Source organism: Neophocaena asiaeorientalis, unplaced genomic scaffold (genome assembly GCF_003031525.2).
Source record: "Neophocaena asiaeorientalis asiaeorientalis breed wild unplaced genomic scaffold, Neophocaena_asiaeorientalis_V1.1 scaffold302, whole genome shotgun sequence".
NCBI lineage: Eukaryota > Metazoa > Chordata > Mammalia > Artiodactyla > Phocoenidae > Neophocaena > Neophocaena asiaeorientalis.
This window is the reverse complement of record NW_020174038.1, coordinates 2,455,462-2,482,279: the sequence shown is the minus strand read 5'-3', so window position 1 is coordinate 2,482,279 and position 26,818 is coordinate 2,455,462. Positions and strand designations below refer to the sequence as shown.

Genomic DNA, 26,818 nt, shown 5'->3' with positions numbered 1-26,818 from the left:
CCTCAAGTTGCACTTTTTTAAAAATAATCTTTTCTTATATTAAGTTTTAAATTTGAAGAACTACCAAAAACACTGTTGAGTTTAAAAGAAAACTAGACTTTCCCTGTGCATTTATTTATTTTATTGAAGTACAGTTGATTTGTAATGTTATGTTAGTTTCAGGTGTGCAGCAAAGTGATTCAGTTTTATGTATATATGTGTGTGTGTATATATATATTCTTTTTCAGATTCTTTTCCATTATAGGTTATTACAAAATACTGAGTATAACTTCCAGGGCTATACAGTAGGTCCTTGTTGTTTACGTATTTAATATACTTTATGATTAGGACAAAATTACTAAAAAGCCAGAAATTTCAGAGACTGAATTAGATTTGCAGTGAACAGTTCATCCTGGAGCCCTTACCATCTGACAGGCTAATGTTCACAAGACAATTACCAACGACAACGACTAATTGTCTGGGCTAAAGTGTCGTGGGCGTTGCCATTTATTAAGAAGCAGCTGCCCTGCTCGTCCCCAGAGGTGGCTGCATTTCAGAACTGGGCAAGGTGATGCCACGTCCCTCCTTCCTGTGTCTCTGGGGTTTTGTGGGGTTTAATTAATCAATTAATGTTCTTAATGTGCCCTGAGATCCTCAGATGTGAGGTGCTGTCCTAGCAAAAACTCAAGGCAGCGGTATTATATAACGCACAGCTAGAAACACGACTGAGGTTGCAAATTTAACTGTTTTTTTGTTTGTTTGTTTTTTTGCGGTACGCGGGCCTCTCACTGCTGTGGCCTCTCCCGTTGCGGAGCACAGGCTCCGGACGTGCAGGCTCAGCGGCCATGGCTCACGGGCCCAGCCGCTCCGCGGCATGTGGGATCTTCCCGGACCGGGGCACGAACCCGCGTCCCCTGCATTGGCAGGCGGACCCCCAACCACTGCGCCACCAGGGAAGCCCCTTAACTGTTATTTTATTGCTTACACCACCTAAGTAGCTTGGTAGTCACGAACTAGGGCTTCATTCTAGTGGGAGTGAAGGCATCGTTTACTAGCACTTCCTCTCTCAGTCAGACTGCTACCCTGAGGCAGGGTTACCATGAAGCAAATAAAGCTGGAGGTCCAGGTTCCTCCCAAGGCACAGCACCCACTATTGCATTCCTAATTTTGTATTATTTTTCTTAAAGAGAGCTCCCAAATTGTATAGACCCAAGACCCGTGTCTGCCTTGCTCTTTAACAGAAATAATACAGAGGAAAAGCTAAATAATACATTGTGAAGGCTTTAGGAAAAAGTAGCAGTATACAATCTGGTGGGTTTTTGACATTTTTTAAAAATAGTGATCAAAAAACCTAACAAGGTTTTTTTGTGAAATGAAATAAAGTGATTCTAAAAGAGCAAATATGGAAGAATAGCTAGTCAACAAAATTTTAAGAAATAACAACAAAGAGCGGGCCATATTTTCTAATGAATATTAAGACATATTATATTATTGATACTATGTATAAAATAGACAACTGATGGGAACATACTGTATAGCACAGGGAACTCTACCTAATGCACTGTGGTAACCTAAATGTGAGGGAAGTCCAAAAGGGAGGGGATATCTGTATGTGTATGGCTGATGCATTTTGTTGTGTAGTGGAGGCTAACACAACGTTGTAAAGCAACCATACTCAAATAAAAATTAATTTAAAAAATAACTATTGGGCTTCCCAGGTGGCACAGTGGTTGAGAGTCTGCCTGCCGATGCAGGGGACACGGGTTCGTGCCCGGGTCCGGGAAGATCCCACATGCCGCGGAGCGGCTGGGCCCGTGAGCCATGGCCACTGAGCCTGCGCGTCCGGAGCCTGTGCTCCGCAACAGGAGAGGCCACAACAGTGAGAGGCCCGCGTACCGCAAAAAAAAAAAGCAACAAACAAACAGAGAAACAAAAAACTATTTAATCACATAATCCCAAAATAAAAATGGAGATATTTTCTTAAAAAAAAAGACATATTATAAAGCCATAGTTATTAAAACAGAGGGTTATTGGGAGTAGGAACAGAACAGAAAGCAATCCAGAAAAGAGCCAGGTAATTATGAAATGTTCATATATGTTAAAGGTAGCATTGGTGCGGGAAGAATAAACTGTACAATAAGTAGTGCTAACCATAAGGAAAACAATTCATTTGGGCCCCTATTTCATACAATACACAAAGATCATTTGCAGATATATTAACAGCTTAAAGTTTTTTAAATACTTTTAAATTATGAGAAGAAAATATAGGAGAACATCTCTATCTTGGGGGTGGATAAACCCTTCCTTAAAAATGTAGAAGGCAGAAGTCATAAAAAAAATATTGACATGCTAGACCCCATCAGAATTTAAAAGTTCTGTCTGTCAAAAGAACCCCCTATTTTTTAAATAAGTAGATACATGGAGAAGATATTTGCAATACACATGATAGACCAACAATTGAATTCTAGGGAAAGAGGAAAAAAAACACAATAGGCAGAGGAAATGAATGGACAGAAAATGCAAATGACCAATAAACACATAGAAAGTGTCCAACCCCAGTAATAGAGAAATGGAGTTAAAACAATATCTCCTTTCACAGCTATCATACTGGCAAAAGTTAAAAATGCTGACAACACTAAATCCTGGAAATCTAGGAGAGGCTCTGGAGGAAGTCCACTGCTATGGCCCAGGATTTCCAGGCCCAACAAGAACGATTCTGGGAATATAGCCTGTGGAAACTCTTGCAAGGGGCCCAGGGATACGTGTGCAAGGATATTTATTGCAGCACAGTTTGCAATAACAAAATAGTGGAAACAATTTAAATTTCCATCTAGGGACAAATGTGGCCCATTCCATACAGTGGAATCCTACCCAGAAGATAAAAGGAGGGTCACAGCTTCCTGCGGTGTCGGAGGTGAGTTGAGGTGGAGGCAGGCTGCGGCTGCGAAGGCATCAGCGGTGGCGGCGGCGCCATGGCAGGACTCGCGGGATCCCTGCTGCCTTGGTGATCCTGGGCGGACAGCCAGAGACCACAGCAGCTCAGCTCCTGGAGAGCGAGGGTTGAAGAAAGCAGAGGGCAGCCGCCCGCGCCCGCTGGCTCCCATTAGGTCGGTTCCTGCAGCGGTGCCCGGTGGCCTTGGCGAAGGCCCTGTCCAGCAGAGATCATGTATTGCCTCCAGTGGCTGCTGCCCATCTTCCTCATCCCCAAGCCCCTCAACCCCGCCCTGTGGTTCAGCCACTCCATGTTCATGGGCTTCTACCTGCTCAGCTTCCTCCTGGAACGGAAGCCTTGCACAATTTGTGCCTTGGTTTTCCTGGCAGCCCTGTTCCTCATCTGCTATAGCTGCTGGGGAAACTGTTTCCTGTACCACTGCTCCGATTCCCCGCTTCCGGAATCGGCACACGACCCCGGCGTTGTGGGCACCTAACAGCCAGCCCAGTTAGCTTTCCAAGGAAGCAGAAGATGGGAGGGGAGGCATTGACATAAGTCATAAAGCATTGGAGTTTCAAATCCCGCGGCCCTGCGGGTGCCACATTCCTGATGGCGCCTTTTTGGCCTGTGACGTTTTATCCTTATAATGTGAATAATAGCACTGACCGGTGCTTTTATCGTAGAGTCCTGTAGTCGTGGGTGGTCTTGTGGTTGTGTGTGTTCTGTCCCCAATCTTGGCCCCTGACTGGCAGGATGGCCACCCCCCTCGCCTCATTCCCACAAGGAGCCTGCACCCATCCTGGTCAACTGCCCCAGCATGATCCGGGCAGATAAAATGCCAGTCTCATTGTCACCTCTGTGACCCTTCCTTGTCAGAGTGTTACTGACTCCTCCGTCGCACTTATCTCGAATATAAAGAGATTGCTGATGCCCGAGAGCCTCGCTTTTTTATTCTTCTTCCCTGGCCGGCAGGCTAGACAGAATTGTGTCTTGACTGCTGTCCACAAATCTTCAGTATTTTCCCCACTTCATTTTGAAGGAAGAAGTAACAGATACATGTTGCTCTTTCACCTGGGGGTCTGGGCTCCTGCTCAGCAGCCCAGCTTCGCTTCCTCTGCCCTTCCTCCTGCCTTTCTCAACTGTCGCAAGGAGGGGGCCTCATTTTGTCTCCCATGCATGCTCTGCAGGATTGATGTGTGGTGTGTTTACGTAGATCTAGCAGTCCCCAGCCGAGTGAACGGGAGAGTACTTGTGTGTTTCATAACAGCCACGATCCCGATAGGTGTTTGGATATTTTTTGGTGTGGTGTGCCGTGCATGTGCGTGTGTGTATACGTACGTGTACAAGTACATGTGTAAATCCTTTTTAAAGAAGCTTTATCGAACGTATTATGATTTTGAGGTGTAGCAATAGCTAGCTTGTAGGGGCCGCTACAGTTGGTATTTAGTATGGGGATTGCAGAGTGACCAGCACACTGGACTCCGAGGTGGTTCAGACGAGACAGAGGGGAACGGTGGCCATCGTCCTTGTGCCAGGAGCTTCTCCGGTCCTGCGCATATAGACTGTATACGTTACGAAGAATACACGGGAAGACTTTGTGACTGTCACTTGCTTTTTTCTTTTTCTGTGCTTCAGTACAAGTGTTGGCAAATGAGACTGTCTCCTGGCCCCTGCCCGCTGGGGATCAGCATGGTTGTCCTTCCAGTCTAAACCATCCATCTTTCTCTTGCCTGAAGGGGGAGGGAGGTGGGCCAGGCAGAGGACAGAACTGGAGGCAGTCCATCTATGTAATGGGACTGCGGGGCCACACTTGTGGAACCTTTGGACTGCTATTCTGGAGCTTTTATTTCTGGTGTGTTCATTGCACAGTGTTTGAAATGTTTAATAAACCTTTATAAACGTAAAAAAAAAAAGGAGGGTCACAGACCTAGGCTTATCAACGTTATTAGATCTCAAAGAGCTGAGTGAAGAAGCAAATTTCAGAACGTCCCATACCCAAAAGGTGCCATTTATGTAAAAAATACTGCCACGGTCTTCCCTGGTGGCACAGTGGTTGAGAATCCACCTGCCAATGCAGGGGACACGGGTTCGATCCCTGGTCCGGGAAGATCCCACATGCCGTGGAGCAACTAAGCCCGTGCACCACAACTACTGAGCCTGTGCTCTAGAGCCCACGAGCCACAACGGCTGAGCCCACGTGCTGCAACTACTGAAAGCCCACGCGCCTAGAGCCCGTGCTCCGCAACAAGAGAAGCCACTGCAATGAGAAGCCCACGCATCACATGGAAGAGTAGCCCCTGCTTGCTGCAAATAGAGAACGCATGTGCACAGCAACGAAGACACAACGCAGCCAAAATAAATAAATAAATAAAATTAATTTTAAAAACAAAAACACTGCCACAAGATGGTAGCGGTTTTTTCTGTGAATACGTGCATAAAAAGAGGTCTGGATGGATGCATGCTAACAACAATGGCCACTTCTGGGGATGAGAGAGAGAACCAGGCTTGGCCACTGACCAAAGGGAATTCAACTTTTACTGCATTACCCTAACTTTTTAAAGGAGGACAGTTTCGTGTATTATTAACACAATTAAGATTCCCCCCAAAATGTCTAATTATAAAAGTAAATTTCTATCTTCAGAATATTACAAAATGGTCATTTTGTGCAGTATTTTAATATTATGATTTCAGAAAAGACTGACAAATGAATTTAAGCCACTCAGCTCTAAGAAGAGGAAAGATTAGAGGTTCGCGTTAAATCATTCATTCGACTGAAGTTCAGTGGAGAACGGGGAGTTGAGGGCACTCTAGAGGTACTGCGAAGTACATGATGAATCAGATGTAGTCCTTACTCTAAGAGGCTCACAAGCAATTAGGGTGTGAGTGCACCCCCCACCCCCTCACACCTCTAATGATCTTGCAGTGTGAAAGTTGCTAAAGCAGAGGTATGAACAAAGCACAGTGCGTGTTCACTTATTTATTCATTCTTTCATTTAAAAATTTATATTTTACACCTACCATCTGGTAGACATTAACACACTAGACGCTGAAGATTCAGCAACGAACAAGACTAATTTGCACTCCCGAAGCAAGTCAGTGAGAGAAGGAGGAAACACTAAGCTCTGCTAGATGCAGAAAATAAGAGCACGGGAGCTGCTTCAAGGTTGAGTGGTCAGAGACGTCCCTCTGGACATTTAAGCTGAGATCTGAAGGATAAGAAGTAGCCTCGAGACAGTAAGAGGATGGAAACAGTGAGCAGACAGTGCTATCAAGCATTTCTGCTGAAGAGTGGAGATGTCCTTATTTCCTGACCTGTTTCCTTCCTCGGTTTGCCTCTGACCCTTTGGTCTTCTTCGTAACTGTGCTAGTTTCCTGTGGCCACTGTAACAAATTACCACTCACTTGGTGGCTTAAAACAACAGAAATGTATACTCCCACAGTTCTGGAAGCCAGAAGTCCTAAATCAGTACAGTATCCCTGGGCAGAAATCAAGGAGTTGGCAGGGCCAGGCTCCTTCTGTCTTGGATAATTTCATCTCAAGATCCTTCATCACACTTACAAAGACCTTTTACCAAAACTAAGGTAACATTTACACGTTCCAGGGATTGGGATGTGAACATCTTTCGGGAAGTCACGTTTCAGCCTAACCTCAGGAGCACCTGGGTGCTGTGTAACCACCCAAGTGCTTCCTAGGAAGGTAAACTCAACTTGTCTGAATCTGAAGTCAGAGCACCTCCACCAAATGATTCACTCACTCTTCTTATTCGCGTCTTGCAAAACGGCTCCACCATCCACCTAGTTTCTGAAGTCACCCTTAAGGTTTCCCTCTTCCACAGTCTTCCTTCCCCATATGCAGTAAAACATCAAGTTCCATTAAGTCTCCAAAATATCTCCCAGGTTCTTCCACAGTCACGCTTCTGGTTCAGCCCCTCATCTCTTTCCAGCACAGTCCAGTGGCCCTTGGAAAGTCTTCCTAGAAACTAGAAGTTGACGGTTATCGCTTTCTAGTTTAAGGTTCCTGATGGTTGCTCATCAGTTATGTTGTGATTAAACAGAATCTAGACTCTTTCGTGAGGGCTCATAAGACCTCAGCTGCCTCTCCTCCATCTCCTGTCCTGCTTCCTATTTCCCGCCACCCCCTCACTTCCCTCTTCAGCAGCGCTGAGCTGGTGCTTTCCCCTCATACGCCCTGGTCTCTAACACCTCCTTATTTTGCTCATGCACATTGTTTTCCCTCTGCCAGGAAAATCTTTATGAAAGCTCCAATTTGTTTTTGAAGTTTTGACTCAAAAGCTTTCTTTTCTATGAAGTCTATGTTAATGTTCCCAAGATGACTTAGGTACAACTCTGCTGTGGTCCCACCACCATTTTCTATCCTTCAAAACAAATCTCTGATTATAAATTCATTTGTCTTGTATGTTTTTCCTGTCATTAGACCATGCAAGGCTCACCAGGTGCTAGACCAGGCTCCCAAAGGCTAGTATATGGGATGTATTAGCTGAATGAACAGCAAGAGGCTGATGATGAAGTCTACACTGATACAAAGGAAAACACTCGCAGGCCGCGTGAAAGCAGGACAATGAGCTTTTCCATATTGTTCAAGGAAACTCCTCCCTCCTGGACTGCAGTGCAGACTCCAAGCCATAGAGTATGGTGAACTTGAGCTCAGTGCCGTGGTAATTCCCAGATCACTGTCCTGACATGAGACTGTAGGTTTTATCCTCCAACAGGCTAAACTGGAGTTTGTGTCTCCTGAGGACAGGAGAAAGGAGGCCATGACAAAAATCACCAGCATTATTCTTTTTTTGGGAACATGGGTTGTAATCGTGATGCTGACTTTTCAGCCTCGCTTTGTTTAGGCCCTTTGTCATGTAGTGGCCTCCACCCCAATTCTGGGCTCAGCCTGGGACCTGCTTTGGATAAGTGACATGTGTTAGCTCTAAGCCTAGACCTCAAGAGGCCTTGTGTATTTCCACTTGGTCTCTTGCAGCTGTGCCGTCACCATGAGAACATGCCCCATCCAGCCTGCTACGGGACGAGAGGCACACAGGGCAGAGCCAAGGTCAGCCTAGATCTGCCAAGAGAAAACTGACCCCAAGACACGTGAGAAGACCCAGCCAAGATCAGCAGAGCTGCCTAGCTGACCCCAGCTGCATGAGCAAAACACACTTATTGTGGGATGCCACTGTGGTTTTGCAGTTGTTTGTTAGCAGCACTATTGTGGTAATGGACTACTGATGCAGTGACAAAATATAACAGTGAGAATCAAGTAAATACTGAAGCTGGTTCTTTGAAAAATACCAATTAAATTGACACTGGTGAGACTAATGGAAAAAAAGACACAAATACAAAATACCAGGAATAAAACACAGAAACATAGGGGACATCTATAAAGTAAGACGGTAGATATAAACCCATAAGAACATTAAATGTAAATGAATGAAATACTATAATTAAAAGACAACAGTTGTCACACTAGATAAAAATAACAACAACCAAACTTATGCTGTTTATAAGAGACACATTTAACATGTAAGGAAATAGGAAGGATGAAAATAAAAGAGTGGATAGGGATATAACATGCAAATATGAATCAAAGAAAGCAGGTGTGGCCATATTAAAATCAGAAAAAGTAGGCTTTAAGGCAAAAAATTTTCACTAGAGATAAAGAAGGACACTTCATAACTGATTTATTTTAAGTTCAGGGAAGACATAATGACTTAAAAATTATGCATCTAATAACATAGACTCAAAATACATAATTAAAAATTATAGACTATGAATGGAAATTGGTACATCCACAGTCAAAGCAGGAGACTTTAACAGACCTCTCATGAATTGATGAAAGAACTGATGAAGTCAAAAGGATAAGATATTTGACATTATTATCAAACGTGACTGATTCATATAGAACCCTGCACCTAACAACTAGAGGATATACACTTTTTTCATGGACTCCAGGAACATTTACCAAAATTGACCATATGCTGAACAATTAAAGGGTCAAAATCACACAGAGTAGGTTCTCTGACTTTAGTGCAATTAAGCTAAAAGCTAGTGATAAAAAGATAATGAGACTATCCAAATAGACAGAGAAAACGTGGTATGTACAAACAATGGAATATTAATCAGCCTTAAAGAGAAGGAACTCCTGCAACATGTGACGATATGGATAAACCTTGAACATATTATGCTAGGTGAAACAAGTCAGTCACAGGAGGGCAAATACTACATGATTTCACCTATATGTGGTATCTAAAAGTCAAACCCATAGAAGCAGTACAATGGTAGTTGCCAGGGGTTGGGGGGAGGGGGAAATAAGGAGATGCTATTCAAAAGTGTAAAGTTTCAGTAACGCAAGATGAATAAGTTCTAGATCTGCTGAAAACACTGTGACTGTAGTTAACAAAAATCCAGTATACACTTAAAATTTTAAGAAAGTAATTCTCATGTTAGGTGTTCTTACCATAATAAAAAATTTTTTAAAAAAGATAAATAGGCTATCCCCATATGTTTGGGAGTAAATATTCTTTTAAATAACTTATGAGCCAAAGAATAAATAAAATGAAATTTCAAAAATATTGATAATGAGTACATTATAAAACAAAACTTGTAAGGTGCAGCTAAATCCAAGCATAGAGGAATACTTATAGTTTAAACACTCATTTTAGAAAAGAACAACAACTGAAAATCAATGAGGGGACTTCCCTGGTGGCGCAGTGGTTAAGAATCCACCTGCGAATGCAGGGGACACAGGTTTGAGCCCTGGTCCAGGAAGATCTCACATGCTGCGGAGCAACTAAGCCCGTGTGCCACAACTACTGAGTCTGCGCTCTAGAGCCTCCGAGCCACAACTACTGAGACCACACACCACAACTGCTGAAGCCCGCATGCCTAGAGTCCATGCTCCGCAACAAGCCACCACAATGAGAAGTCAGTGCACTGCAACGAAGAGTAGCCCCTACCTTTCACAACAAAAACCCAACTCAGCCAAAAATAAATAAATTAAATAAATAAATTAAAAAAAAAAAAAGTAGTGAAGAATCCCAAAAATCAACCCACAAACACAATATGGGCAATTGATTTACGCAAAGGTGGCACTATAACGAGGGAAATGATGACCTTTTCAGTAAATGGTGCTTGGTCAATTGGATATCCATACTTTTTAAATGAAACAATTCCTCTGCCACAGCACGCATGAAAATCAATACCGTGTGGATGGTAGATCTAAATGTGAAAGGCACACCAACATGAAGTGGGGAATTGAGCAAAGTCATCTAGGACCCATTCTTCATTACCACACCCCAAGACTGTCTACAACCTGAGTTATGCTAAATTAAATAATAAACACTTACCAAACCTAAATCATTTCTAAAGAAGATAAAACATTCACTACTAAGTTTAAATACTTTTGGTTTCTTTTTTTTTTTTTCTTTTACAGAGGGGTTAAAGATATTTGGATCTGTTAATGAAGCTATTTGGATATGCCACGTCAAAAATTGTGCTGTAAAGAAGCATATACCTCTAAAAATTATGAAATTCATGAAATTTGCTAGTCTGCTAGGAAATGCTAGTATATGACAGACAATCCACAATTGTCTACTTCCTCATTTTCTCTGTAAAATGAAGGCTATAATGGTTAAAAATTATAATCAACATATATAATTGAAATTACTAGAAATATTAAGGATAAAGGGAAACAATTTTGTATGAAAAATATGCAAGGAATGTAGAATGTGTTTTTGTTAAGGTAAAAAGAAAGAAATTGACTCATTTCAGGATAAAAAAGGGAAGGAATAGGACAAAACCTGAATGATACAGAAAGTTGTAGAAGGTTTATGGAAAGAAATTTTATGTTAAGTGGTTGGTCAAAGCTGGTAAAGTTTGGACAGATTTACATATAAGGTTTCTTTTTTTAATAAGCTTTTAGTATCAATAACACTTGAATGCAAAACTAGAGTGTGGCTTTTCCTCTATTAAAACAACAAAGTTTTCTTGGGTTATTGGTCTACTATAATGAGACATCGCAAAGGTTTTTATTTACCTTTTAAGTAATCTGCCTAGGAAACAAAGATTCTATGTCTTATTAGAATAATTTGCTGTGCTTTATGTGGACCTTTATTATGTCCTTGACTAAGAGAACTAAGTCTTCTTGCTTTTAAAAGAGCTAAGGTTTGTTTGTTTTTACAACCATGTCACCTCCTATAGTTACTTTTAGATTCTTTATTGTTACTTTGATTAAATAGGTAACTAGGTATTTTTTCATAGTGACTTGTGGTCCTATAAAATCAGGTGTTCAAACCTTTTAAGGTGTTTGACAACCTTTGGTATTTTGTCTTCCCCAAATCAAATCCTAAATAAAAGCTTGATCCTGAATTGATTTTCCAGAGAGCCCCCTTGGAAAATCTCAAAGGATTTGTTCTTTTAGCTTGTAAAAGAAAGATATCAGAAATTAATAGATGTGTATACACAATGGAATATTACTCAGCCATAAAAAGAAACGAAATTGAGTTATTTGTAGTGAGGTGGATGGACCTAGAGTCTGTCTTACAGAGTGAAGTAAGTCAGAAAGAGAAAAACAAATACCATATGCTAACACATATATATGGAATCTAAAAAAAAAAAAAGGTCATGAAAAACCTAGGGGCAAGATAGGAATAAAGACACAGACCTACTAGAGAATGGACTTGAGGATATGGGGAGGGGGAAGGGTAAGCTGGGACAAAGTGAGAGAGTGGCATGGACCTATATACACTACCAAACGTAAAATAGATAGCTAGTGGAAAGCAGTCGCATAGCACGGGGAGATCAGCTTGGCGCTTGGTGACCACCTATAGGGGTGGGATAGGGAGGGTAGGAGGGAGGGAGACGCAAGAGGGAAGAGATATGGGGACATATGTATATGTATAACTGATTCACTTTGTTATAAAGCAGAAACTAACACACCATTGTAAAGCAATTATACTCCAATAAAGATGTTAAAAAAAAAAAGAGAACAGAATGAGCATAACTATGGCACACCCATATGCTGCCACCAAACAAAATGAGGAAAAAAAAAATAGATGTGTGGAGTTGCATGAAAAGCACTGTCAAACAGGAACAGATGTTTAACTTTCCCTAGGTTATATTTGTATGGGCAAGTGTTATTAATATAAATATTTCAGGAATTATATGAAGTGCCTAGAAATTTGTCAATGTCCTTGCAGTCCATATGTCCCAGTACTGCTTTGCCTGATATTAAATAAGAACAACATAATGTTACCAATATGCCAGTTATTATTTTAAAATGTAGTATGCCACAGAAACAACCACATTTCCTTGTCAACTGAGTAATTTTTAAATGAACTCTCATAAGATCTTCAGCCACAGCCATTTAAGTCTTTTGTCATCCACAAATAGTTATTGCTTTACTCTGATGCTTTCCTGAAAGCTCTTGCAATCAGCTACAAGCCAGAAGGTTTCTCTTCAACAAAAGGAACTGTCTTGGAGACCTAGGGTAAAGGAACTATGCAAGGTACTATGGAGGACAGGTTCTGGTGGCATTGTTTAAATAACTCTGAGATAATATCAGTGGACAGAGTAAGGATTTACAAAACTCTCATGAGGAAGTCGATGGGTTCATGGAACTGCAAACCCAAGATCAAGCAGGACAAGAATTAATTACATGGTACTAAATGAACTGATGAAGGATAATTAAATTTTTGTTTAAAATTTTGTTCCTGGATTTGGGTACCTCCCTGGTGGTCCAGTGGTTAAGAATCTGCCTTCCAATGCAGGGGACGCGGGTTCGATCCCTGGTCCGGGAACTAAGACCCCACGTGCTGTAGGGCAACTAAGCCTGTGTGCTGTAACTACTGAGCCAGTGTGCTCTGGAGCCCGTGTGCCACAAGTAGAGAGTCCACGCGCCGCAATGAAAGACGCTGCATACCGCAACAGAGATCCTGAGTGCTGCAACTAAGACCTAATGCAGCCAAATAATAAAACAAAACACAAACAAACCAAAAAAAAAAAAGAGAAGGCAGAGAAAGAGTGGAAGACAAGAAAAGAAACAAAGAACAAGAGCAATGAATAGAACCAACAGTTACAAATAAGGGAAATATTGATTGAACTATACCACTAAAAAAATAATAAAATAAAATAAAATAAAATAAAATTTTTTCCTGGACTTAAGGAACCACTTTCTTTTTCTCTTAAGCTATTTTTTAAGAATTTTTTTTAAAATTTATTTGATTGCATCGGGTCTTATCTGCAACAGGCGGGCTTCTTAGTTGCAGCTTGCCAGCTCCTTAGCTGTAGCATGAGAACTCTTAGTTGTGGCATGCGTGTGGGATCTAGTTCCCTGACCAGGGATAGCACCCAGGCCCCCTGCATTGGGAGCTTGGAATCTTTACCACTGTGCCACCAGAGAAGTCCCTCTTAAGCTATTTTTAACTTACAACAATTTAATAAATTATACTTTGCTTTAGCTTTTCATTTCTGGTTTATTGAAGTATAGTTGATTTACAATATTTTATTAGTTCAGGTTTACAACAGTGATTCAATATTTTTATAGATTATGCTCCATTTAAAGTTGTTACCAAGTAATGACTATATTTCTCCATACTATACAGTATATCCTTGTTACTTAAACACAATTCATACGTCTTAATCCCATACCCCTATCTTGCCCCTCCCCACTTCCCTCTTCTCACTGGTAAACACTAGCTTAAATTATACTTTTATAAACAGAAATGAAATACTTATATTTTTCTCTCTGCCTGATCCCTCCAGAAATCAGAAACTCTTATTTAGTATTCTCATTCTCATGACAATATAGTTGTTTTCATAGGTTTAATAAGAATCTGTCCTCCTTGTAATAGAACATAACTGGAAACGTTGGTTATGTGACCAAGGCTTTGATTAAAATGTCATATTTGAGAATGATGTGCATAGAATCTAATATGACCAGACAGTCTTAAGGAACTAGGTTGATTTATAGAGCTAATGCTTACAAATCCCTCTTGGGTATCTAGTGCCTGGCTTACAGGTTTCCCAGCATTACAAGTGAGTAAAGAAGGATCTTTTGGGGGACCTTGAGAAGACGGAAATTCACCCAAATCTATAGGTATTGCAAGTGAAATCTGGTGGTGAGTTCTTGGCTTGGCATCCTAGCCTTGAGAAGCTTTTAAAAGTCCAATTTAGGGCTTCCCTGGTGGCGCAGTGGTTGAGAGTCCGGCTGCCAATGCAGGGACACAGGTTCGTGCCCCGGTCCGGGAAGCTCCAACATGCCGCGGAGCGGCTGGGCCCGTGAGCCATGGCCGCTGGGCCTGCGCGTCCGGAGCCTGTGCTCCGCAACGGGAGAGGCCACAACAGTGAGAGGCCCGCGTACCGCAAAAAAAAAAAAAAAAAAAGGCCGCCTTGGGGAGGAGGCCTGAAGTCCCGTCCCCTACAAGTTGTGCCCAAATGGAAATCCCTTTAAAAAAAAAAAAAAAGTCCAATTTAAGCCTCCTCAAAATTCCAGCAAAGCAGGCTTTCTGCTCCTCCCCAGTCAATACTGCGTTTTCTTCTGCAGTGCCAGCATGTTCCTGAGTCACAGTGGTGAAGCTGAGAGAAAACAGATTTGGTCATATTGGGTACCTGGTCACCAGAGCTCCTTTGAACTCTGGCAAAATGGATATGGTCACCATCAATGATCCCTTCATTGACCCCAACTATATAGTCCACATTTCCAGTATGATTCTGCCCATGGCAGCAAGTTCAATGGTTTAATGGCACAATCCCATTAGCATTAAAAGCCCTATAGAACCTTCCATATTTTCCCGTTGAAGCCCTAACTAACCCTCCCCCACCCTTTTGATTAAGTTGGTACATACACCTTTACTCCTGGCTATTCAGTGAGTTACTCATCACTACAGAGTACTCCTGCATGTGTAATTAACTTTTTTCCTGTTAATCTGTTTACTGTCAGTTAATTTGCAGGTGCCTGACCACTTGGACGTGAGTTGATAGAGGAAAAGCTTTTCTTTCCAACAAATGCTTTTATATCAAACAAGAGAGAAATGAAAATAAATTAATCAAGCAGCTAGAATAGGAAGAACAAAACAAGGCCAAATTAAGGGAAAGGAGGTCATAGGATTAAAAGCAGATATTAATAAATTCAAAAAGAAATAAACCCACAAACTTGATAGATAAATTGAAAAGCAAGCTCTTTGAAAAAGCCAATCAAGCAAAAGAAACTTTAAAATAAAAGCAAGAAAGAAAAGTTAAAAACAACCTTAGGGAGAAGAAAGAGCTATAACCAGCAATAGCAGAGAAAAAATTGTAGGTAGAGCTCCAGCCTGGGCCCTTGGAAGCTGGGTCCATGCAGTTTGCAAGCATCCTAGTTAGAGGCTGCAGCAGAGCCTGCCTGGGTGAAGTCTATTTTGGTTGCAAGGAGAGTCTGTAACCATTTCCTTGACATAAACCATGTAGCAGCGATTATGAGGCTGAAGCTGCATCAGGCACAGATGTGCTGACTCTCTGAGAAACCAAGCGTGTCATTAATCCGGGAAGACAGCAACAGCACCTGTGGTGGGAAGTCAAGCTGAATCTCCCAGATGGGGTTAAAATAGGACCAGCAAATTGAAGTTGCTGATTCCGAGTGAGAATCAAGATAGAGCCAAACAGAGAGGTCAGGAATAAAGGAGTTATTATAGATCTCTGCACAGGCTGGGGTAAGCGAAAATAATTTTCATTTTTTACCTACAAGAGTCACTTTAATCAAGTGATCCAAGTGACACACATCAGCAGTGGAACAGGCTGAAAATGTGTAACACCAGAGAGGATGCAACGAGAACCCATCTCTCCCACCATAGTCCTGCCAAATGTGCACAACATGGATCCCATCATGGGAAACATCAGACAAACACAAACGGAAGCACATTCTACAAAAGTAGGGGCCGATAATCTTCAAAAGTGTTTAGGTCGTGAAAGTTAAGGGAAGACAGGAACTGCTCCAAAATGAAAGGTAATACGACAACTAAATGCAGCTTGTCATTCTGGACTGGACATTTTTGCTAGGAAGGGCATTATTGGAACAAATGGAGAAACTTGAATGAGGTCTGGGATTGTGGATTAGATGGTATTAACACATTCAAGTTAACTGCTTGACTTTGATGGGTGTCTGAGGCTCACTGAAGTAGTGACTACTACACTCACTGAGGTAGTCACAGGTGAGTCAGCATCATGTCAGCAACTCACTTGCAAATGGTTCAGGAAGGAAAAAAAGTACCTGCAACTTTTCTGTAAAGTTAAGATTGTTTTCATATTTTAAAAAACAGAGGAACGAAAGAAAAGCATTGCCTCAGTGTCACTTCTGTGACTAGGTCCATGTTGTTATTTTCTTAGACAGTTTTATCCACACTTCAATTCACGTCGCGTTTATTTTTTTCACGTAAGATTATATCGTACCCATTTCCCTTCACTGTCGGTAAACTTTTTAAAGGCTACTGCACAGCTGTACAGTGAATACTCACGAGTTTAGCCATCCCTCTCTTAAGGGAGACTTCGGTGTTTTTAATTTGTCTGTTTATTTGGATATTTTCTGTTCGTTCATTTTTAGTATTATGATTAAGCTTAGGGAAAAGTCTTGAATGTGTATCTTTTTACAGATTCAGGATTATTTCCTCAGACTTGCTACAGTTGAGGTCAAAGAATATGAGCACTTAATGGATTCTGGTAACCATTTCTGGAGTGTATTCCAGAAATACAACCTTCACGGCTGTCAGAAACCGAGGACTAGTTGCCAAGCTTCTTGCCTAGAACCGAGCATCTTAATTACAACACATATTTGAAACTTAGTAGGCAAGAGCAGGGAGAAAAAGGTCTTGGGTTTTAACGAGCATTTTAGTTTTATGGAAGCTGAATATTTTCCCACACTTATTATGAATAATTTTTTGTATAGTTAGTTTTGTGATTTACTTATGTTTCTCTTTTCTCTAAAATATTTTATGTAGATTGAAATCAGCACTCAATAAAAAAAGACAAGTCTTTTTCCAAACGGAGTTGGAGACATAATATATAGAAAGCTGAAATAACTTTCTAGGCCCAAGATGGAGCCACTCCTGCCCAGGGTGGGGATGAGGGCGTGCCAGGTCAGCAAACCAAAACTTGGGTCACTTTCGTGTCCCGGTAAAATGCAACACGACCAGAAATGCAGTCGATCCTTCAGTCAATCCCCAACCGCCAACCCAACCCTGGATCTTCTCACCCCAAACAAGGGTGACTGCAGGACCCCAGCCAATCAGGTATTTTTCTCTTCCTTGTTCTTTATTCTTTATCCTATAAAAGCTTCCTGCTTTCTCGCCCATTTTGCAGTTCTCTGAAAAGAGACTGTCTACTTCATGAAGTGTTAAATAAAGTTTGTTTATATCACCTAAATTGTCTTCTTCAATCATTTTAACAGTATATATATATATATATATATATATATATATATATATTGATATATATATATGTGTGTGTGTGTGTATATATATAGATACACACACACTCTCACCCCAAACAAGGGTGACTGCAGGACCCCAGCCAATCAGGTATTTTTCTCTTCCTTGTTCTTTATTCTTTATCCTATAAAAGCTTCCTGCTTTCTCGCCCATTTTGCAGTTCTCTGAAAAGAGACTGTCTACTTCATGAAGTGTTAAATAAAGTTTGTTTATATCACCTAAATTGTCTTCTTCAATCATTTTAACAGTATATATATATATATATATATATACTGTTATATACATATGTGTTTGTGTATGTATATATACAGATACAAACATACACACTGGAGATACATATATATGTAGATCCACCACTGTACACTAATCATTTTGTAACCTTCGTATACTAAATGATGCTTTTCTAGAAATATCTAATTTCCTAAAGTTGATTCAAAAGAAATAGAAAATCTGAATGTGTGAGTAACCTTGAGGGGAAATGGAACATCGTGAAACATGAACCTGAAGTTGGAACCAGCATCCAAGGTGACTGTCCCTGGTCTTCCACTGAGTGAGCCCACGTGCTCCTGGAAGTCTGAAAACACCCAAAGCCAGAGCGCTATGCAGTGGAGAAAAGGTTTGCAACCCCGTAATGAAATTAACCGGCTTCATGTTGGGCTTATAATTAATACGTTTTCCTTTGTTGCCACGTGCAAAGACTGATTTTTAGCAATTGCCTCTTCAGTTGCTTTGCTTGCTTGGATTAAACTTGCTCCGTGATATTTTAAGAGTCGTCAAAACCCCTGTGTAAACAGACACAGAACTCACATTGACCCAAGTGCAATGGGTGCAGCCCGCCGACAGCCAATTTAATCAAGGGGGAATTCAGAGTATTCATCACAAGCAATTGATTTTCAAGAGAAAAGTCAGCAGGATCAAATAGCCTGTTGGGATGAAAACCCTCTGAATCACCCCTACCACCGTATTTTCTAGCAACTAACTCCTGACTCCATATAGTGTAAGAGCCAAATTACTATAATTATCCTGCAACACAAGTGCCATATCAACATTATTTTAAACATGGATTTTTTTGCATAATCTTTCATTATTATCATTCAGTCTCCCATTTGGAAATATAAAACAACAACAAAGCGCGATCTACCCCCAAAAGAAGAAAGGTCACCAGAGAGAACAAATAAAAGGGCTATTTACATGTGAATGTACTAAGAGAGGTGTGTTTTACAGTCAAATACACTCTTGAAATTCATTAAATGCCTTCTCCCCTGCTTCATAAATATGGGCAAAAGACACATCGCCTACTGAGAAAATAATCCCAGTACATAATGATCATAACGAATATAAATAATGCCACTTTTCTTTCAAAGACCTCCAAGTCCTATATACAAATGCATTTGTATTTCGACCACTGAGAAACGAATCTGCTTGGTGACGAGCGCAGCAGAATCATCACTTAACCAGTGGCTCCCAGTGCTGGGGAGAGTAGGAACGTGGCTCCCAGTCATCCTGTGCTCCGCGTGATAACGGAGTCTTCAGAGGGTACCCTCATTTGTTGCTGCTGTTTTTAAAGGCATTCAAAAGGGCTTAGAAACCAGTATCTGAATGAAGGTGGAACATCAGCACTAGGTTTTATTAAATAATCAAAAGGCTTCCGGGGCAATGACCCTGACAAGACTGATTTCAAGTCTGGATGGCTCCTTCCTGGTATGTTACCAGCCCAAGGGTTCCACCCAGGGAACCCATGCAAGAGTTTATACTGTTGATGAAGTAAAAATTCGTATTCTAAGGCAAGTCATGGAAAATTTAAACATAAACATTTTTCTCTGCCCCTTGTTCTCCCCTCTCCCCTCTGCTGTGTATCGACATTATGCATGGACCAGACCTCCCCATTGGCGGAAGTACCTGCTCAACCACAAAGAGCGACATTCTCCCGTTACCCACAAGACAACTCCTTAAAAGGTAACATTCCTTCTTGACCTTGTAAGGGATCACAATGACCCACCACTTTGTACTTAAAGATCTGGACTGTGCAAACTCTCTACATCATTTAATGTACAGCCCCTCTGTCTCAAAAACCTGTGTAATTGTGCTTTGACCTCTAAGGGGTAAAACAGTTCTCAGAGCTTTCTGAGAGGTTGTTCCTGGGTTATAATCCTCAGTTTGGCTCTAATAAAATTTCCCTTTTCTTTCTTAGATTGACTGATTAATTTTTCGTTGACACCGCCAACCTTGGAGATAATCATGTCAGCCTGGGCATAAGTCTGGAATTATTTATTTGTTTTGTCAACATCTTTAACAAAGCGTTAGAACTCACACAGTTACTTCCAGAAAACCAAAGTTGGCAAGAGTGGCTCAAGTTTTAGAAGGACGCAATTTTGTTACCTTCATATACTAAAAAGACATTTGGTGGTTAAAAAAGATGCAATTTAAATTGTGACAAACATGAGTCAGTGTATCAGGCTTTGATGAGCATGTGTAGAAGCGAGCAAGTAGAAGGGACCTTGTTGCCATGATCGGCATTATTATCATACAGCCTTGATCACAGGGCTCCAGAGAACCGCTGACACAGGATTCTAGGTGCTGCACATTGAATCGTGTCCCCACAAAACTCGTGTTTAACCCCCACCCCCTGAAACCTCAGAATGTGACTAAATGTGGAGAAAGGGCCTTTAAAGAGATAAAGTAATATGAGGTCAGATGGATGGGCCCTTAAGCCAATGTGACTGGTGTCCTTATAAGAAGAGGAGATTAGGACACAGACAGGAACAAAAGGGAAAACCACGTGAAGACGCAAGGAAAAGAATCTCCAAGCTGTGGAGAGAGACCTCAGAAGAAACCAACCCTGCTGACACCTTGATCTCAGATTTCTATATTTCCACAACTGTGAGAAAATGAATTTATGTTGTTTAAGCCCCCTGGTCTGTGGTACTCTGCTAAAACAGCCCGAGCAAACGTATACAGAGTCCTAGTGGGTCACTAGTTCAATAACTACGGAACATACCAGGTGGTAAATACATGGTCTGAGATACAGAATGCAAACCTCTTGGCAGAAATACTGCTATGCTCTGTAGATGAGTGTTTCATCCACATTTGGAATCCAAGTTAAAAGGAGAATAAACTAAAACAGAAAGTCACCCAGGCATATAAAATCTAACCTTAGGAAGAGAGGCTAGAAGACCTGGGCTATCACTATTCAATAAATCAGACTTGGCTTAGCCATTGTTTCTTAGCCCTGCCATCTTTGTTCCAGACATTTCCTCGCCCTGCAGAGGAGAGACCCTGAGGTAAGAAGCAAGTGTAAGTTCCATGAAAGAAATTTAAACAAGACACAAAGAAACATTTCCTGACAGCAAGACTGATTTTCTTTCACTTAAAAGGCAACATTGCTATGTTTTTGGATGGAGATGTTATGAAAATTATATTTCAAAGAGCCTTTTAACTGTAGAGTAAGGGACTTGCCTGGTGGCGCAGTGGTTAAGAATCTGCCTGCCAATGCAGGGGACATGGGTTAGAGCCCTAGTCCAGGAAGATCCCACACGTCACAGAGCAACAAAGCCCGTGCGCCACAACTAATGAGCCTGCACTCTAGAGCCCATGAGCCACTACTACTGAGCCCGTACGCCTAGAGCCTGCACTCTGCAACAAGAGAAGCCACCACAATGAGAAGCCCTCGCACCACAACAAAGAGTAGGCCCCGTTCGTCACAACTAGAGAAAGCCCACGTGCAGCAACAAAGACCCAAGCAGCCAAGAATAAACTTAAAAAAATTTAAAAATAATAACATAAATTAATGTAGAGTAAGCAGCACTTTTCCCAGGTGGGTTGGTTATAAGGAGCTGCCCTGGATGTTCTTCGGGACGCCCGTGATTCTGTTGTATGAAGTTGTATTTCTCCCTGCCAAGGGCACATCGAGGTCACAGAGACTCTGTGTGGTGGACCCCATGTACGTACTGAGATGCACCTTTCAGGGCTCTTTCAAAACCGAGACTCCCACTCCCCAGGTCACACCAGCCGACGTGACAAACAAAAGTTTTGTCTTTCACTTGCTTTCAGTTTTTTCATTCTAACTGGTAAATGTGTCGATGCCAATACAGCTGTGGAAATGCAGGTTGTGCCCTATTTTGCCTTCTGCACCATCAAGAAAACGGCCAGCTCACTCCGGTTCCACAGTCTTTATTGTGATGATGCAGTCAACAGAAGACAGCCTGATGTGCCGTCGCTGGGCAGGGCCAGTGGTGGAGCCAACTATTGTCTTGGGCCACCGTATTGTCGCTGGAGGAAAATATGCATAAACTCCCAGCATACGGTCGCCGCTGCGCGTTCACTAAGCTTTCAGACTCTTGCCATTTGCGGGATCTTGGATTTCATCTCGTACAATCTCCCACACAAGCAGAAAGCCCCTTCCTGAGCAGCTATGACTCTTTATGAATTCTTCCAATATTGGGGGAACTTGCTACTTCTAAACTAGGTACTCCGCTTAATAAAAAATAAACTTTTACTAGATTTTCCTTATACTGGGACAAAATCTGCATCCTTATGAGGCAGGAGATAGATGGGTCCCAGGCTAAGCAGCTGGAGTTTGTCCCCTGTGGACAGATACTCCAAGATAGAGATAATAGCAGGAGGCTAACAGGAGAGGCTGAGCCCCACCCAGATAAGAGATAGGGACCACATATTTCTCATTCTCAAGGTCAAGGAGACCTTCCGGACTATACATGTGCAGAAAGGCTCCTTAGAGGTCAAAAGGGGAGTGATATCAACTTACCCATAGGCCTCTCCACTAGAATCCATCTTGACTAAGAGATGCGCATGCACACATGGGAGGGTCCTGAGATAAACCAAATATGGACTCAGAACCAGGCAAAGATGATTGGCCAAAGGAAACCCAGAAGAAATGCCCCACGTAAGTGACTTAAACTACCACCTTCTCTCTCAGTCTGCCCGTGTGTCTATTCACACGTATTCTCTTCCCTCCTAATAAACACTTTGTTTTACTACTTTCCGTCTTTGTGGGAATTCATTTCTGCAGAGCCAAAGGGGCAGGGTCTTGTCACTGGATATTGGTCTAGTGGCTAGGATTCAGCGCTCTCACTGCTGTGGCCCAACCTTGATTCCCGGTCAGGGAATCGAAATCCTGCTTCAAGCCGCTGCAGGCCGAGGCCACCTGAGATCACTTTGACTTTGTTCACATTGGTACCAGTTTAGTCCCCAGGTTTAGTAGATAAAAACCCAAATTTACAAGTGTGTTTAATAGTTTGTATATGACGAATAGGTGACTAAAAAAATGGGATCACTTAAAAATTATTCAAGTAAAATGCAAAATGAATGTGTATGGTTACACTTTTTAGATCCAATGGAAACTTCTGATACGGCTGAAATGATGAGATAGCAAGCCAATCACAATGTATGCAGTAGCTAAAGAAGGGGGACCACTGTGTGAGCTCAGGAATGTCGAGCCGTGACGTTGTTATTCTGCTTGGAAGGGTGGAGGGTCATGTGAAATTGCAAGTCTCACGGCTGGTGGGAAAAGAGCAGACCTTGAGTTCAGGATTTGAGAACAAGAGTTTATTTGGGAGGTGACTCCAGGAAGCACAGTAGGGTGGTGAGGAAGAGAGAATGGGAAAGGAAGGCAGCTAACAAAACACATGTCATCACACGGATCACCAGCTGGAGGTGATCCTGGAGGAACGTTGAGAAACAGCAAAAAACTCGTGTCTCAGAGCTATCCCACCCTAGGGGTGAGGGAGCTGGGGTACTTATACCCCGACTCCTGTCAGTTGTGTGTAAATAAATTTTTTCACCGCTGGTGGGAAAAGACTAGACCAGCAGTGTCTTGGGGTGTGTTCTCTCAGAGGCACAGTCTGAGTCAAGGATTCAAGCACAACTGTTTACTTGGGAGTTGGTGGAGAAAGTAGCAGTAGGAGTACAGGGACAAGAAATAGGGAAGCAGAGGTTGCTCCTGGGGTGTCAATGTCCTGGCACTTCCAGCCTGCCTCTGGAGCAGGGCAGAGTGGCCTCACATGGTTCTGGCAAATCCCACAGACACAGAGGTGGAGATTTCAGAAGTTGGAAGTTTTCAAAGCACTCGCGTGCACGCACATACACATAGACGTCACCTAGAACTCCTAGAAGTGATAACTCATTAAATAACTCATTGAAGTGAAAAAATTGATCATGTATTTGTGTAGTAGGCCCACCATTGGAGTTTTCAATCACAGCCATCCTAGATAAGAAGTCACCTTGCCAAGCCGAAGCCTCAGTTGGGATCTGGGTCAGCCCCTGTTGAGCTGTAACACCTTTTGGGAGTGTGGGCAGGTGTCACCTTTCCTAGCTCTCCTACATCAAGTTATGAGGATAAAATGAGATGATATATACAGAAATCCTTTGAAAAGTAAAAAGCATAAACAAAATTGAAGGCATAGGGCATAATGGTGTGTGCCCAATGAAACAAGCATTTTAGTTCATATTTTAGAGAAATTATATTTCCTTTAACTTGAGACTTTCATCAGAAAAAGAAAATGGACAGCAGATCATAGGACATTTCAGATTTTCTCTGGAGCCTCATTCTTTGCTGCTGTTGATGGGAAGATCACAGCAAAATGTGCTGATGACTTTTCTTAGATATAATGAGCTGCTGACGACTTGTGAATCCATCCCTGAGTTATTCGGAAGTCTACAACAGTGCTCCCTAGTGACAAGTTCATAATCACCTTTGCATCAGTGAAAATAAAGCTGGATTTTCAGAAATAAACAAGGCACACAGAATAACAAGAGAAGTTTTCCTATTTCCTTTACTTACCATCCTGTTCTAGATCAACTAATTTTAAGTAAAAATATTAAAGGTGGTAGAGAGAAGACAGACTTCTTTCAGCTTCCATATCTCTGAGGCTTTTTGCTAGACAGAGGTACTAGATAGATTATGTGTGTCTTGAAGTCCAGGGTTCAGCCTAAATTTTGAATTTTGTTCCTGCCCATAAAGTTTCTAAGATGGGAACTTCCCAGTCATTCTATGTAACCTCAGAGCCACTCAGAAACATACTGGAAAGGACTATATCTTTTCAATTTATTTTTAATAATGACAACAGTCACGGGGGGAGGAAAAACGACTTCAATTTTTTCAGAACTTACTCTGTGTGTGGCACACAGAGCTAAGGACATCATGTAGATTCTAACGTTTAATCTTCCCAACAATTCTTTGGGTTTGATACTATTTTTATCTCCATCTTAGACACGAGAAAACTGAGCCATAAAACTTATTTAATGGTGCCTTCGAGAAGAATTTATATTGTGTTGATACATTCAAAAGTGACAGTGATAACTTTTTGTTCAGGAGTGTCTCATGCTGAAAAGTCCTTCAGAACTCTCCTGTATCTCTGCTGAGAAGCAAGGGCTAGCCAGCCTTCACCGTTAGAAAATAAAGACCTCAAAAGCTCTCCTTCGGGAAGAGCACTGTCATCAGTATAAAAGGGAATCAGCTCTCCAGCTTCAGCTCTGCAAGCTCTTTGTAACGACTGTGAACATTCAGACGAGTTCCCTGCACTTGGTTTCCCGTCCAGCGGATGAGATCTGCCAAACCCACACCTGCCGTTGTTTAGATCAACAAGTCTTCTGCTTGTCAATCGTGTCCCCAACACGCTCCTCTTCCTGTTTTTTGAACAGTCCTGGTAGCATCTCTCAGACACAAGAAAGCAGAGCAATTCAAAATGCCCCGATTTTAACCTGGGAAGACTCAACTAGGTGAAAGGCCAATCACAAAGTGATAATAATGACCGCTCAAGATGATGGTCCATGCTGACTGAGTGCTAACTTTGCCCGAGACACTGAATAAAGCCCTGGACGTGAGTGATCTCGGCGAGACCCCACGTGGGAGGTATTACTACTATTCCTATTTTACAAATGAGGAAACCCACATTTGGAGAACTGAATTTACATGCTCTCCTTGCATCTGCCTGATTTAAGAACCAAAACACTTAACCTCAAAGATACTCATGGATGCAGGAAGACCTCATTAAATTAAAATACCAAAATTTGAGATGACCTAGTTTCACTTGGTGAAAACCCTAATACAGACATTATTTCAGAATCAGTGCAAGTATTGACTACTTGCAATAGACCTGTATTACATAATAATTTGTTGAAGACATAAACACAGAAGCTCTAACTGCTGGGATTAAAACTTAAAGGCATATATGAAAAAGAAAATATATGTATATACATACACATATATGTATAACTGAATATATATGTATATGTATAACTGAATCACTTTGCTGTACACCTGAAACTAACACAACATTGTAAATCAGCTATATATTTCAATTTTTAAAAAATTTAGAAAAGAAAAAACTTAATATAATTTCTCAAGTTCTTGACTTGAAAAATTCACTCATCATATTCAGGTTTTGTGTTGTACGTGTGTGTCTGAGTAAAATCCTGAAATGCTATCAATTATTTCCCCACAGCTTACCTCTAACAATGAACATCCTGAAGGTAGATGTTCTGAATTCAGGAAACCTTCAGTGGCAAGGCCGCAGTGCACCCTTGACTCCCTGTGCTCACAGATACATGCACGAGGATGAGATGGACCAGGAACTACTCCTCAAAGGGGACTGGAGACAGAGCTATAGTAGGTACCACCTAGTTCCAGCACTTAGCCAGGAGCACAGCACAGCATGTAAAGCTTGAATTCCTGACACGCTCCTTTGATGGCCACCGTACCTGAACTTCCTTGAACGCTTAGCTCTTGGGGTGGCTCTAGGACGTCATCGGGATGCGGGGTGCAGAGTCCGTGGAAGGGCCTCAAGTCAAAGCACTCATGCAGGAGCTGCATGTTCACTCTCGAGCACACGCTCATGAACCCAACGGCTACACCTTCCACCTGAAACGTCCAAAACATCTCATGACTGTCCGACCTCAGGTGAATGCTCATCACGAAACTCCCAGGAGCCCCAGCCCATGGGCACCCGGAGATGTCTGAGGGAGGGAGCAGCCCTAGTGTCCAGAGCAATGCACGGCATACAGGACAGGCTCGAAAAACGATGCCGTGGATGACCACTGTGGGCAATCCCAGAGGTGGGTATATAACTTAGGGAGGCCACCAGGATGTTCTTTAGGGAAAACTCTTCGGAACTTTGCCCAGACAACGCCCCTGCCTGCCCCATATCCCTTTATTGCCCCACTGCAAGCCCAGCCCTCCCATCCACTCTCCTCCCCTCCACAATGCGGTTCTCAGGAAGACTGGCCATTGTTCCAGTGGCCATCTGGTTGATCCTCGGTTCAGAGAAAGTCCATGGTCTTTCGCTCCTCATCAGGTAGGAATGCTTCGATCTTCTTAAACTCATTTATTTTTTTGATTGGATGGTCTCACGGGGAGGAGATGTGAGGAAGGAGGTTTGGTGGGAAGCTTTGAGTGAAATAAACTCGTTGCACCTGTTCACCAGATGTGTCT

The 26,818-nt window shown here is 42.0% G+C and overlaps 2 protein-coding genes across 2 annotated transcripts in view; one reads left to right on the top strand and one right to left on the bottom strand.

Moving 5' to 3' along the window:
- CFAP61 (cilia and flagella associated protein 61) overlaps positions 1-26,818 on the bottom strand; it is a 251,956-nt gene that overhangs the window by 183,041 nt on the left and 42,097 nt on the right. The window contains exon 8 of the mRNA XM_024753694.1: positions 26,089-26,248. Within this exon, the coding sequence (XP_024609462.1) occupies positions 26,089-26,248 (160 nt within the window). The remainder of the gene's footprint in view (positions 1-26,088; positions 26,249-26,818) is intronic.
- On the top strand, positions 2,961-3,582 carry LOC112405353 (bladder cancer-associated protein). Its single transcript, XM_024753699.1, has one exon. It carries the CDS (start codon positions 3,144-3,146, stop codon positions 3,405-3,407), a length of 264 nt encoding a protein of 87 aa, XP_024609467.1. The 5' UTR covers positions 2,961-3,143; the 3' UTR covers positions 3,408-3,582.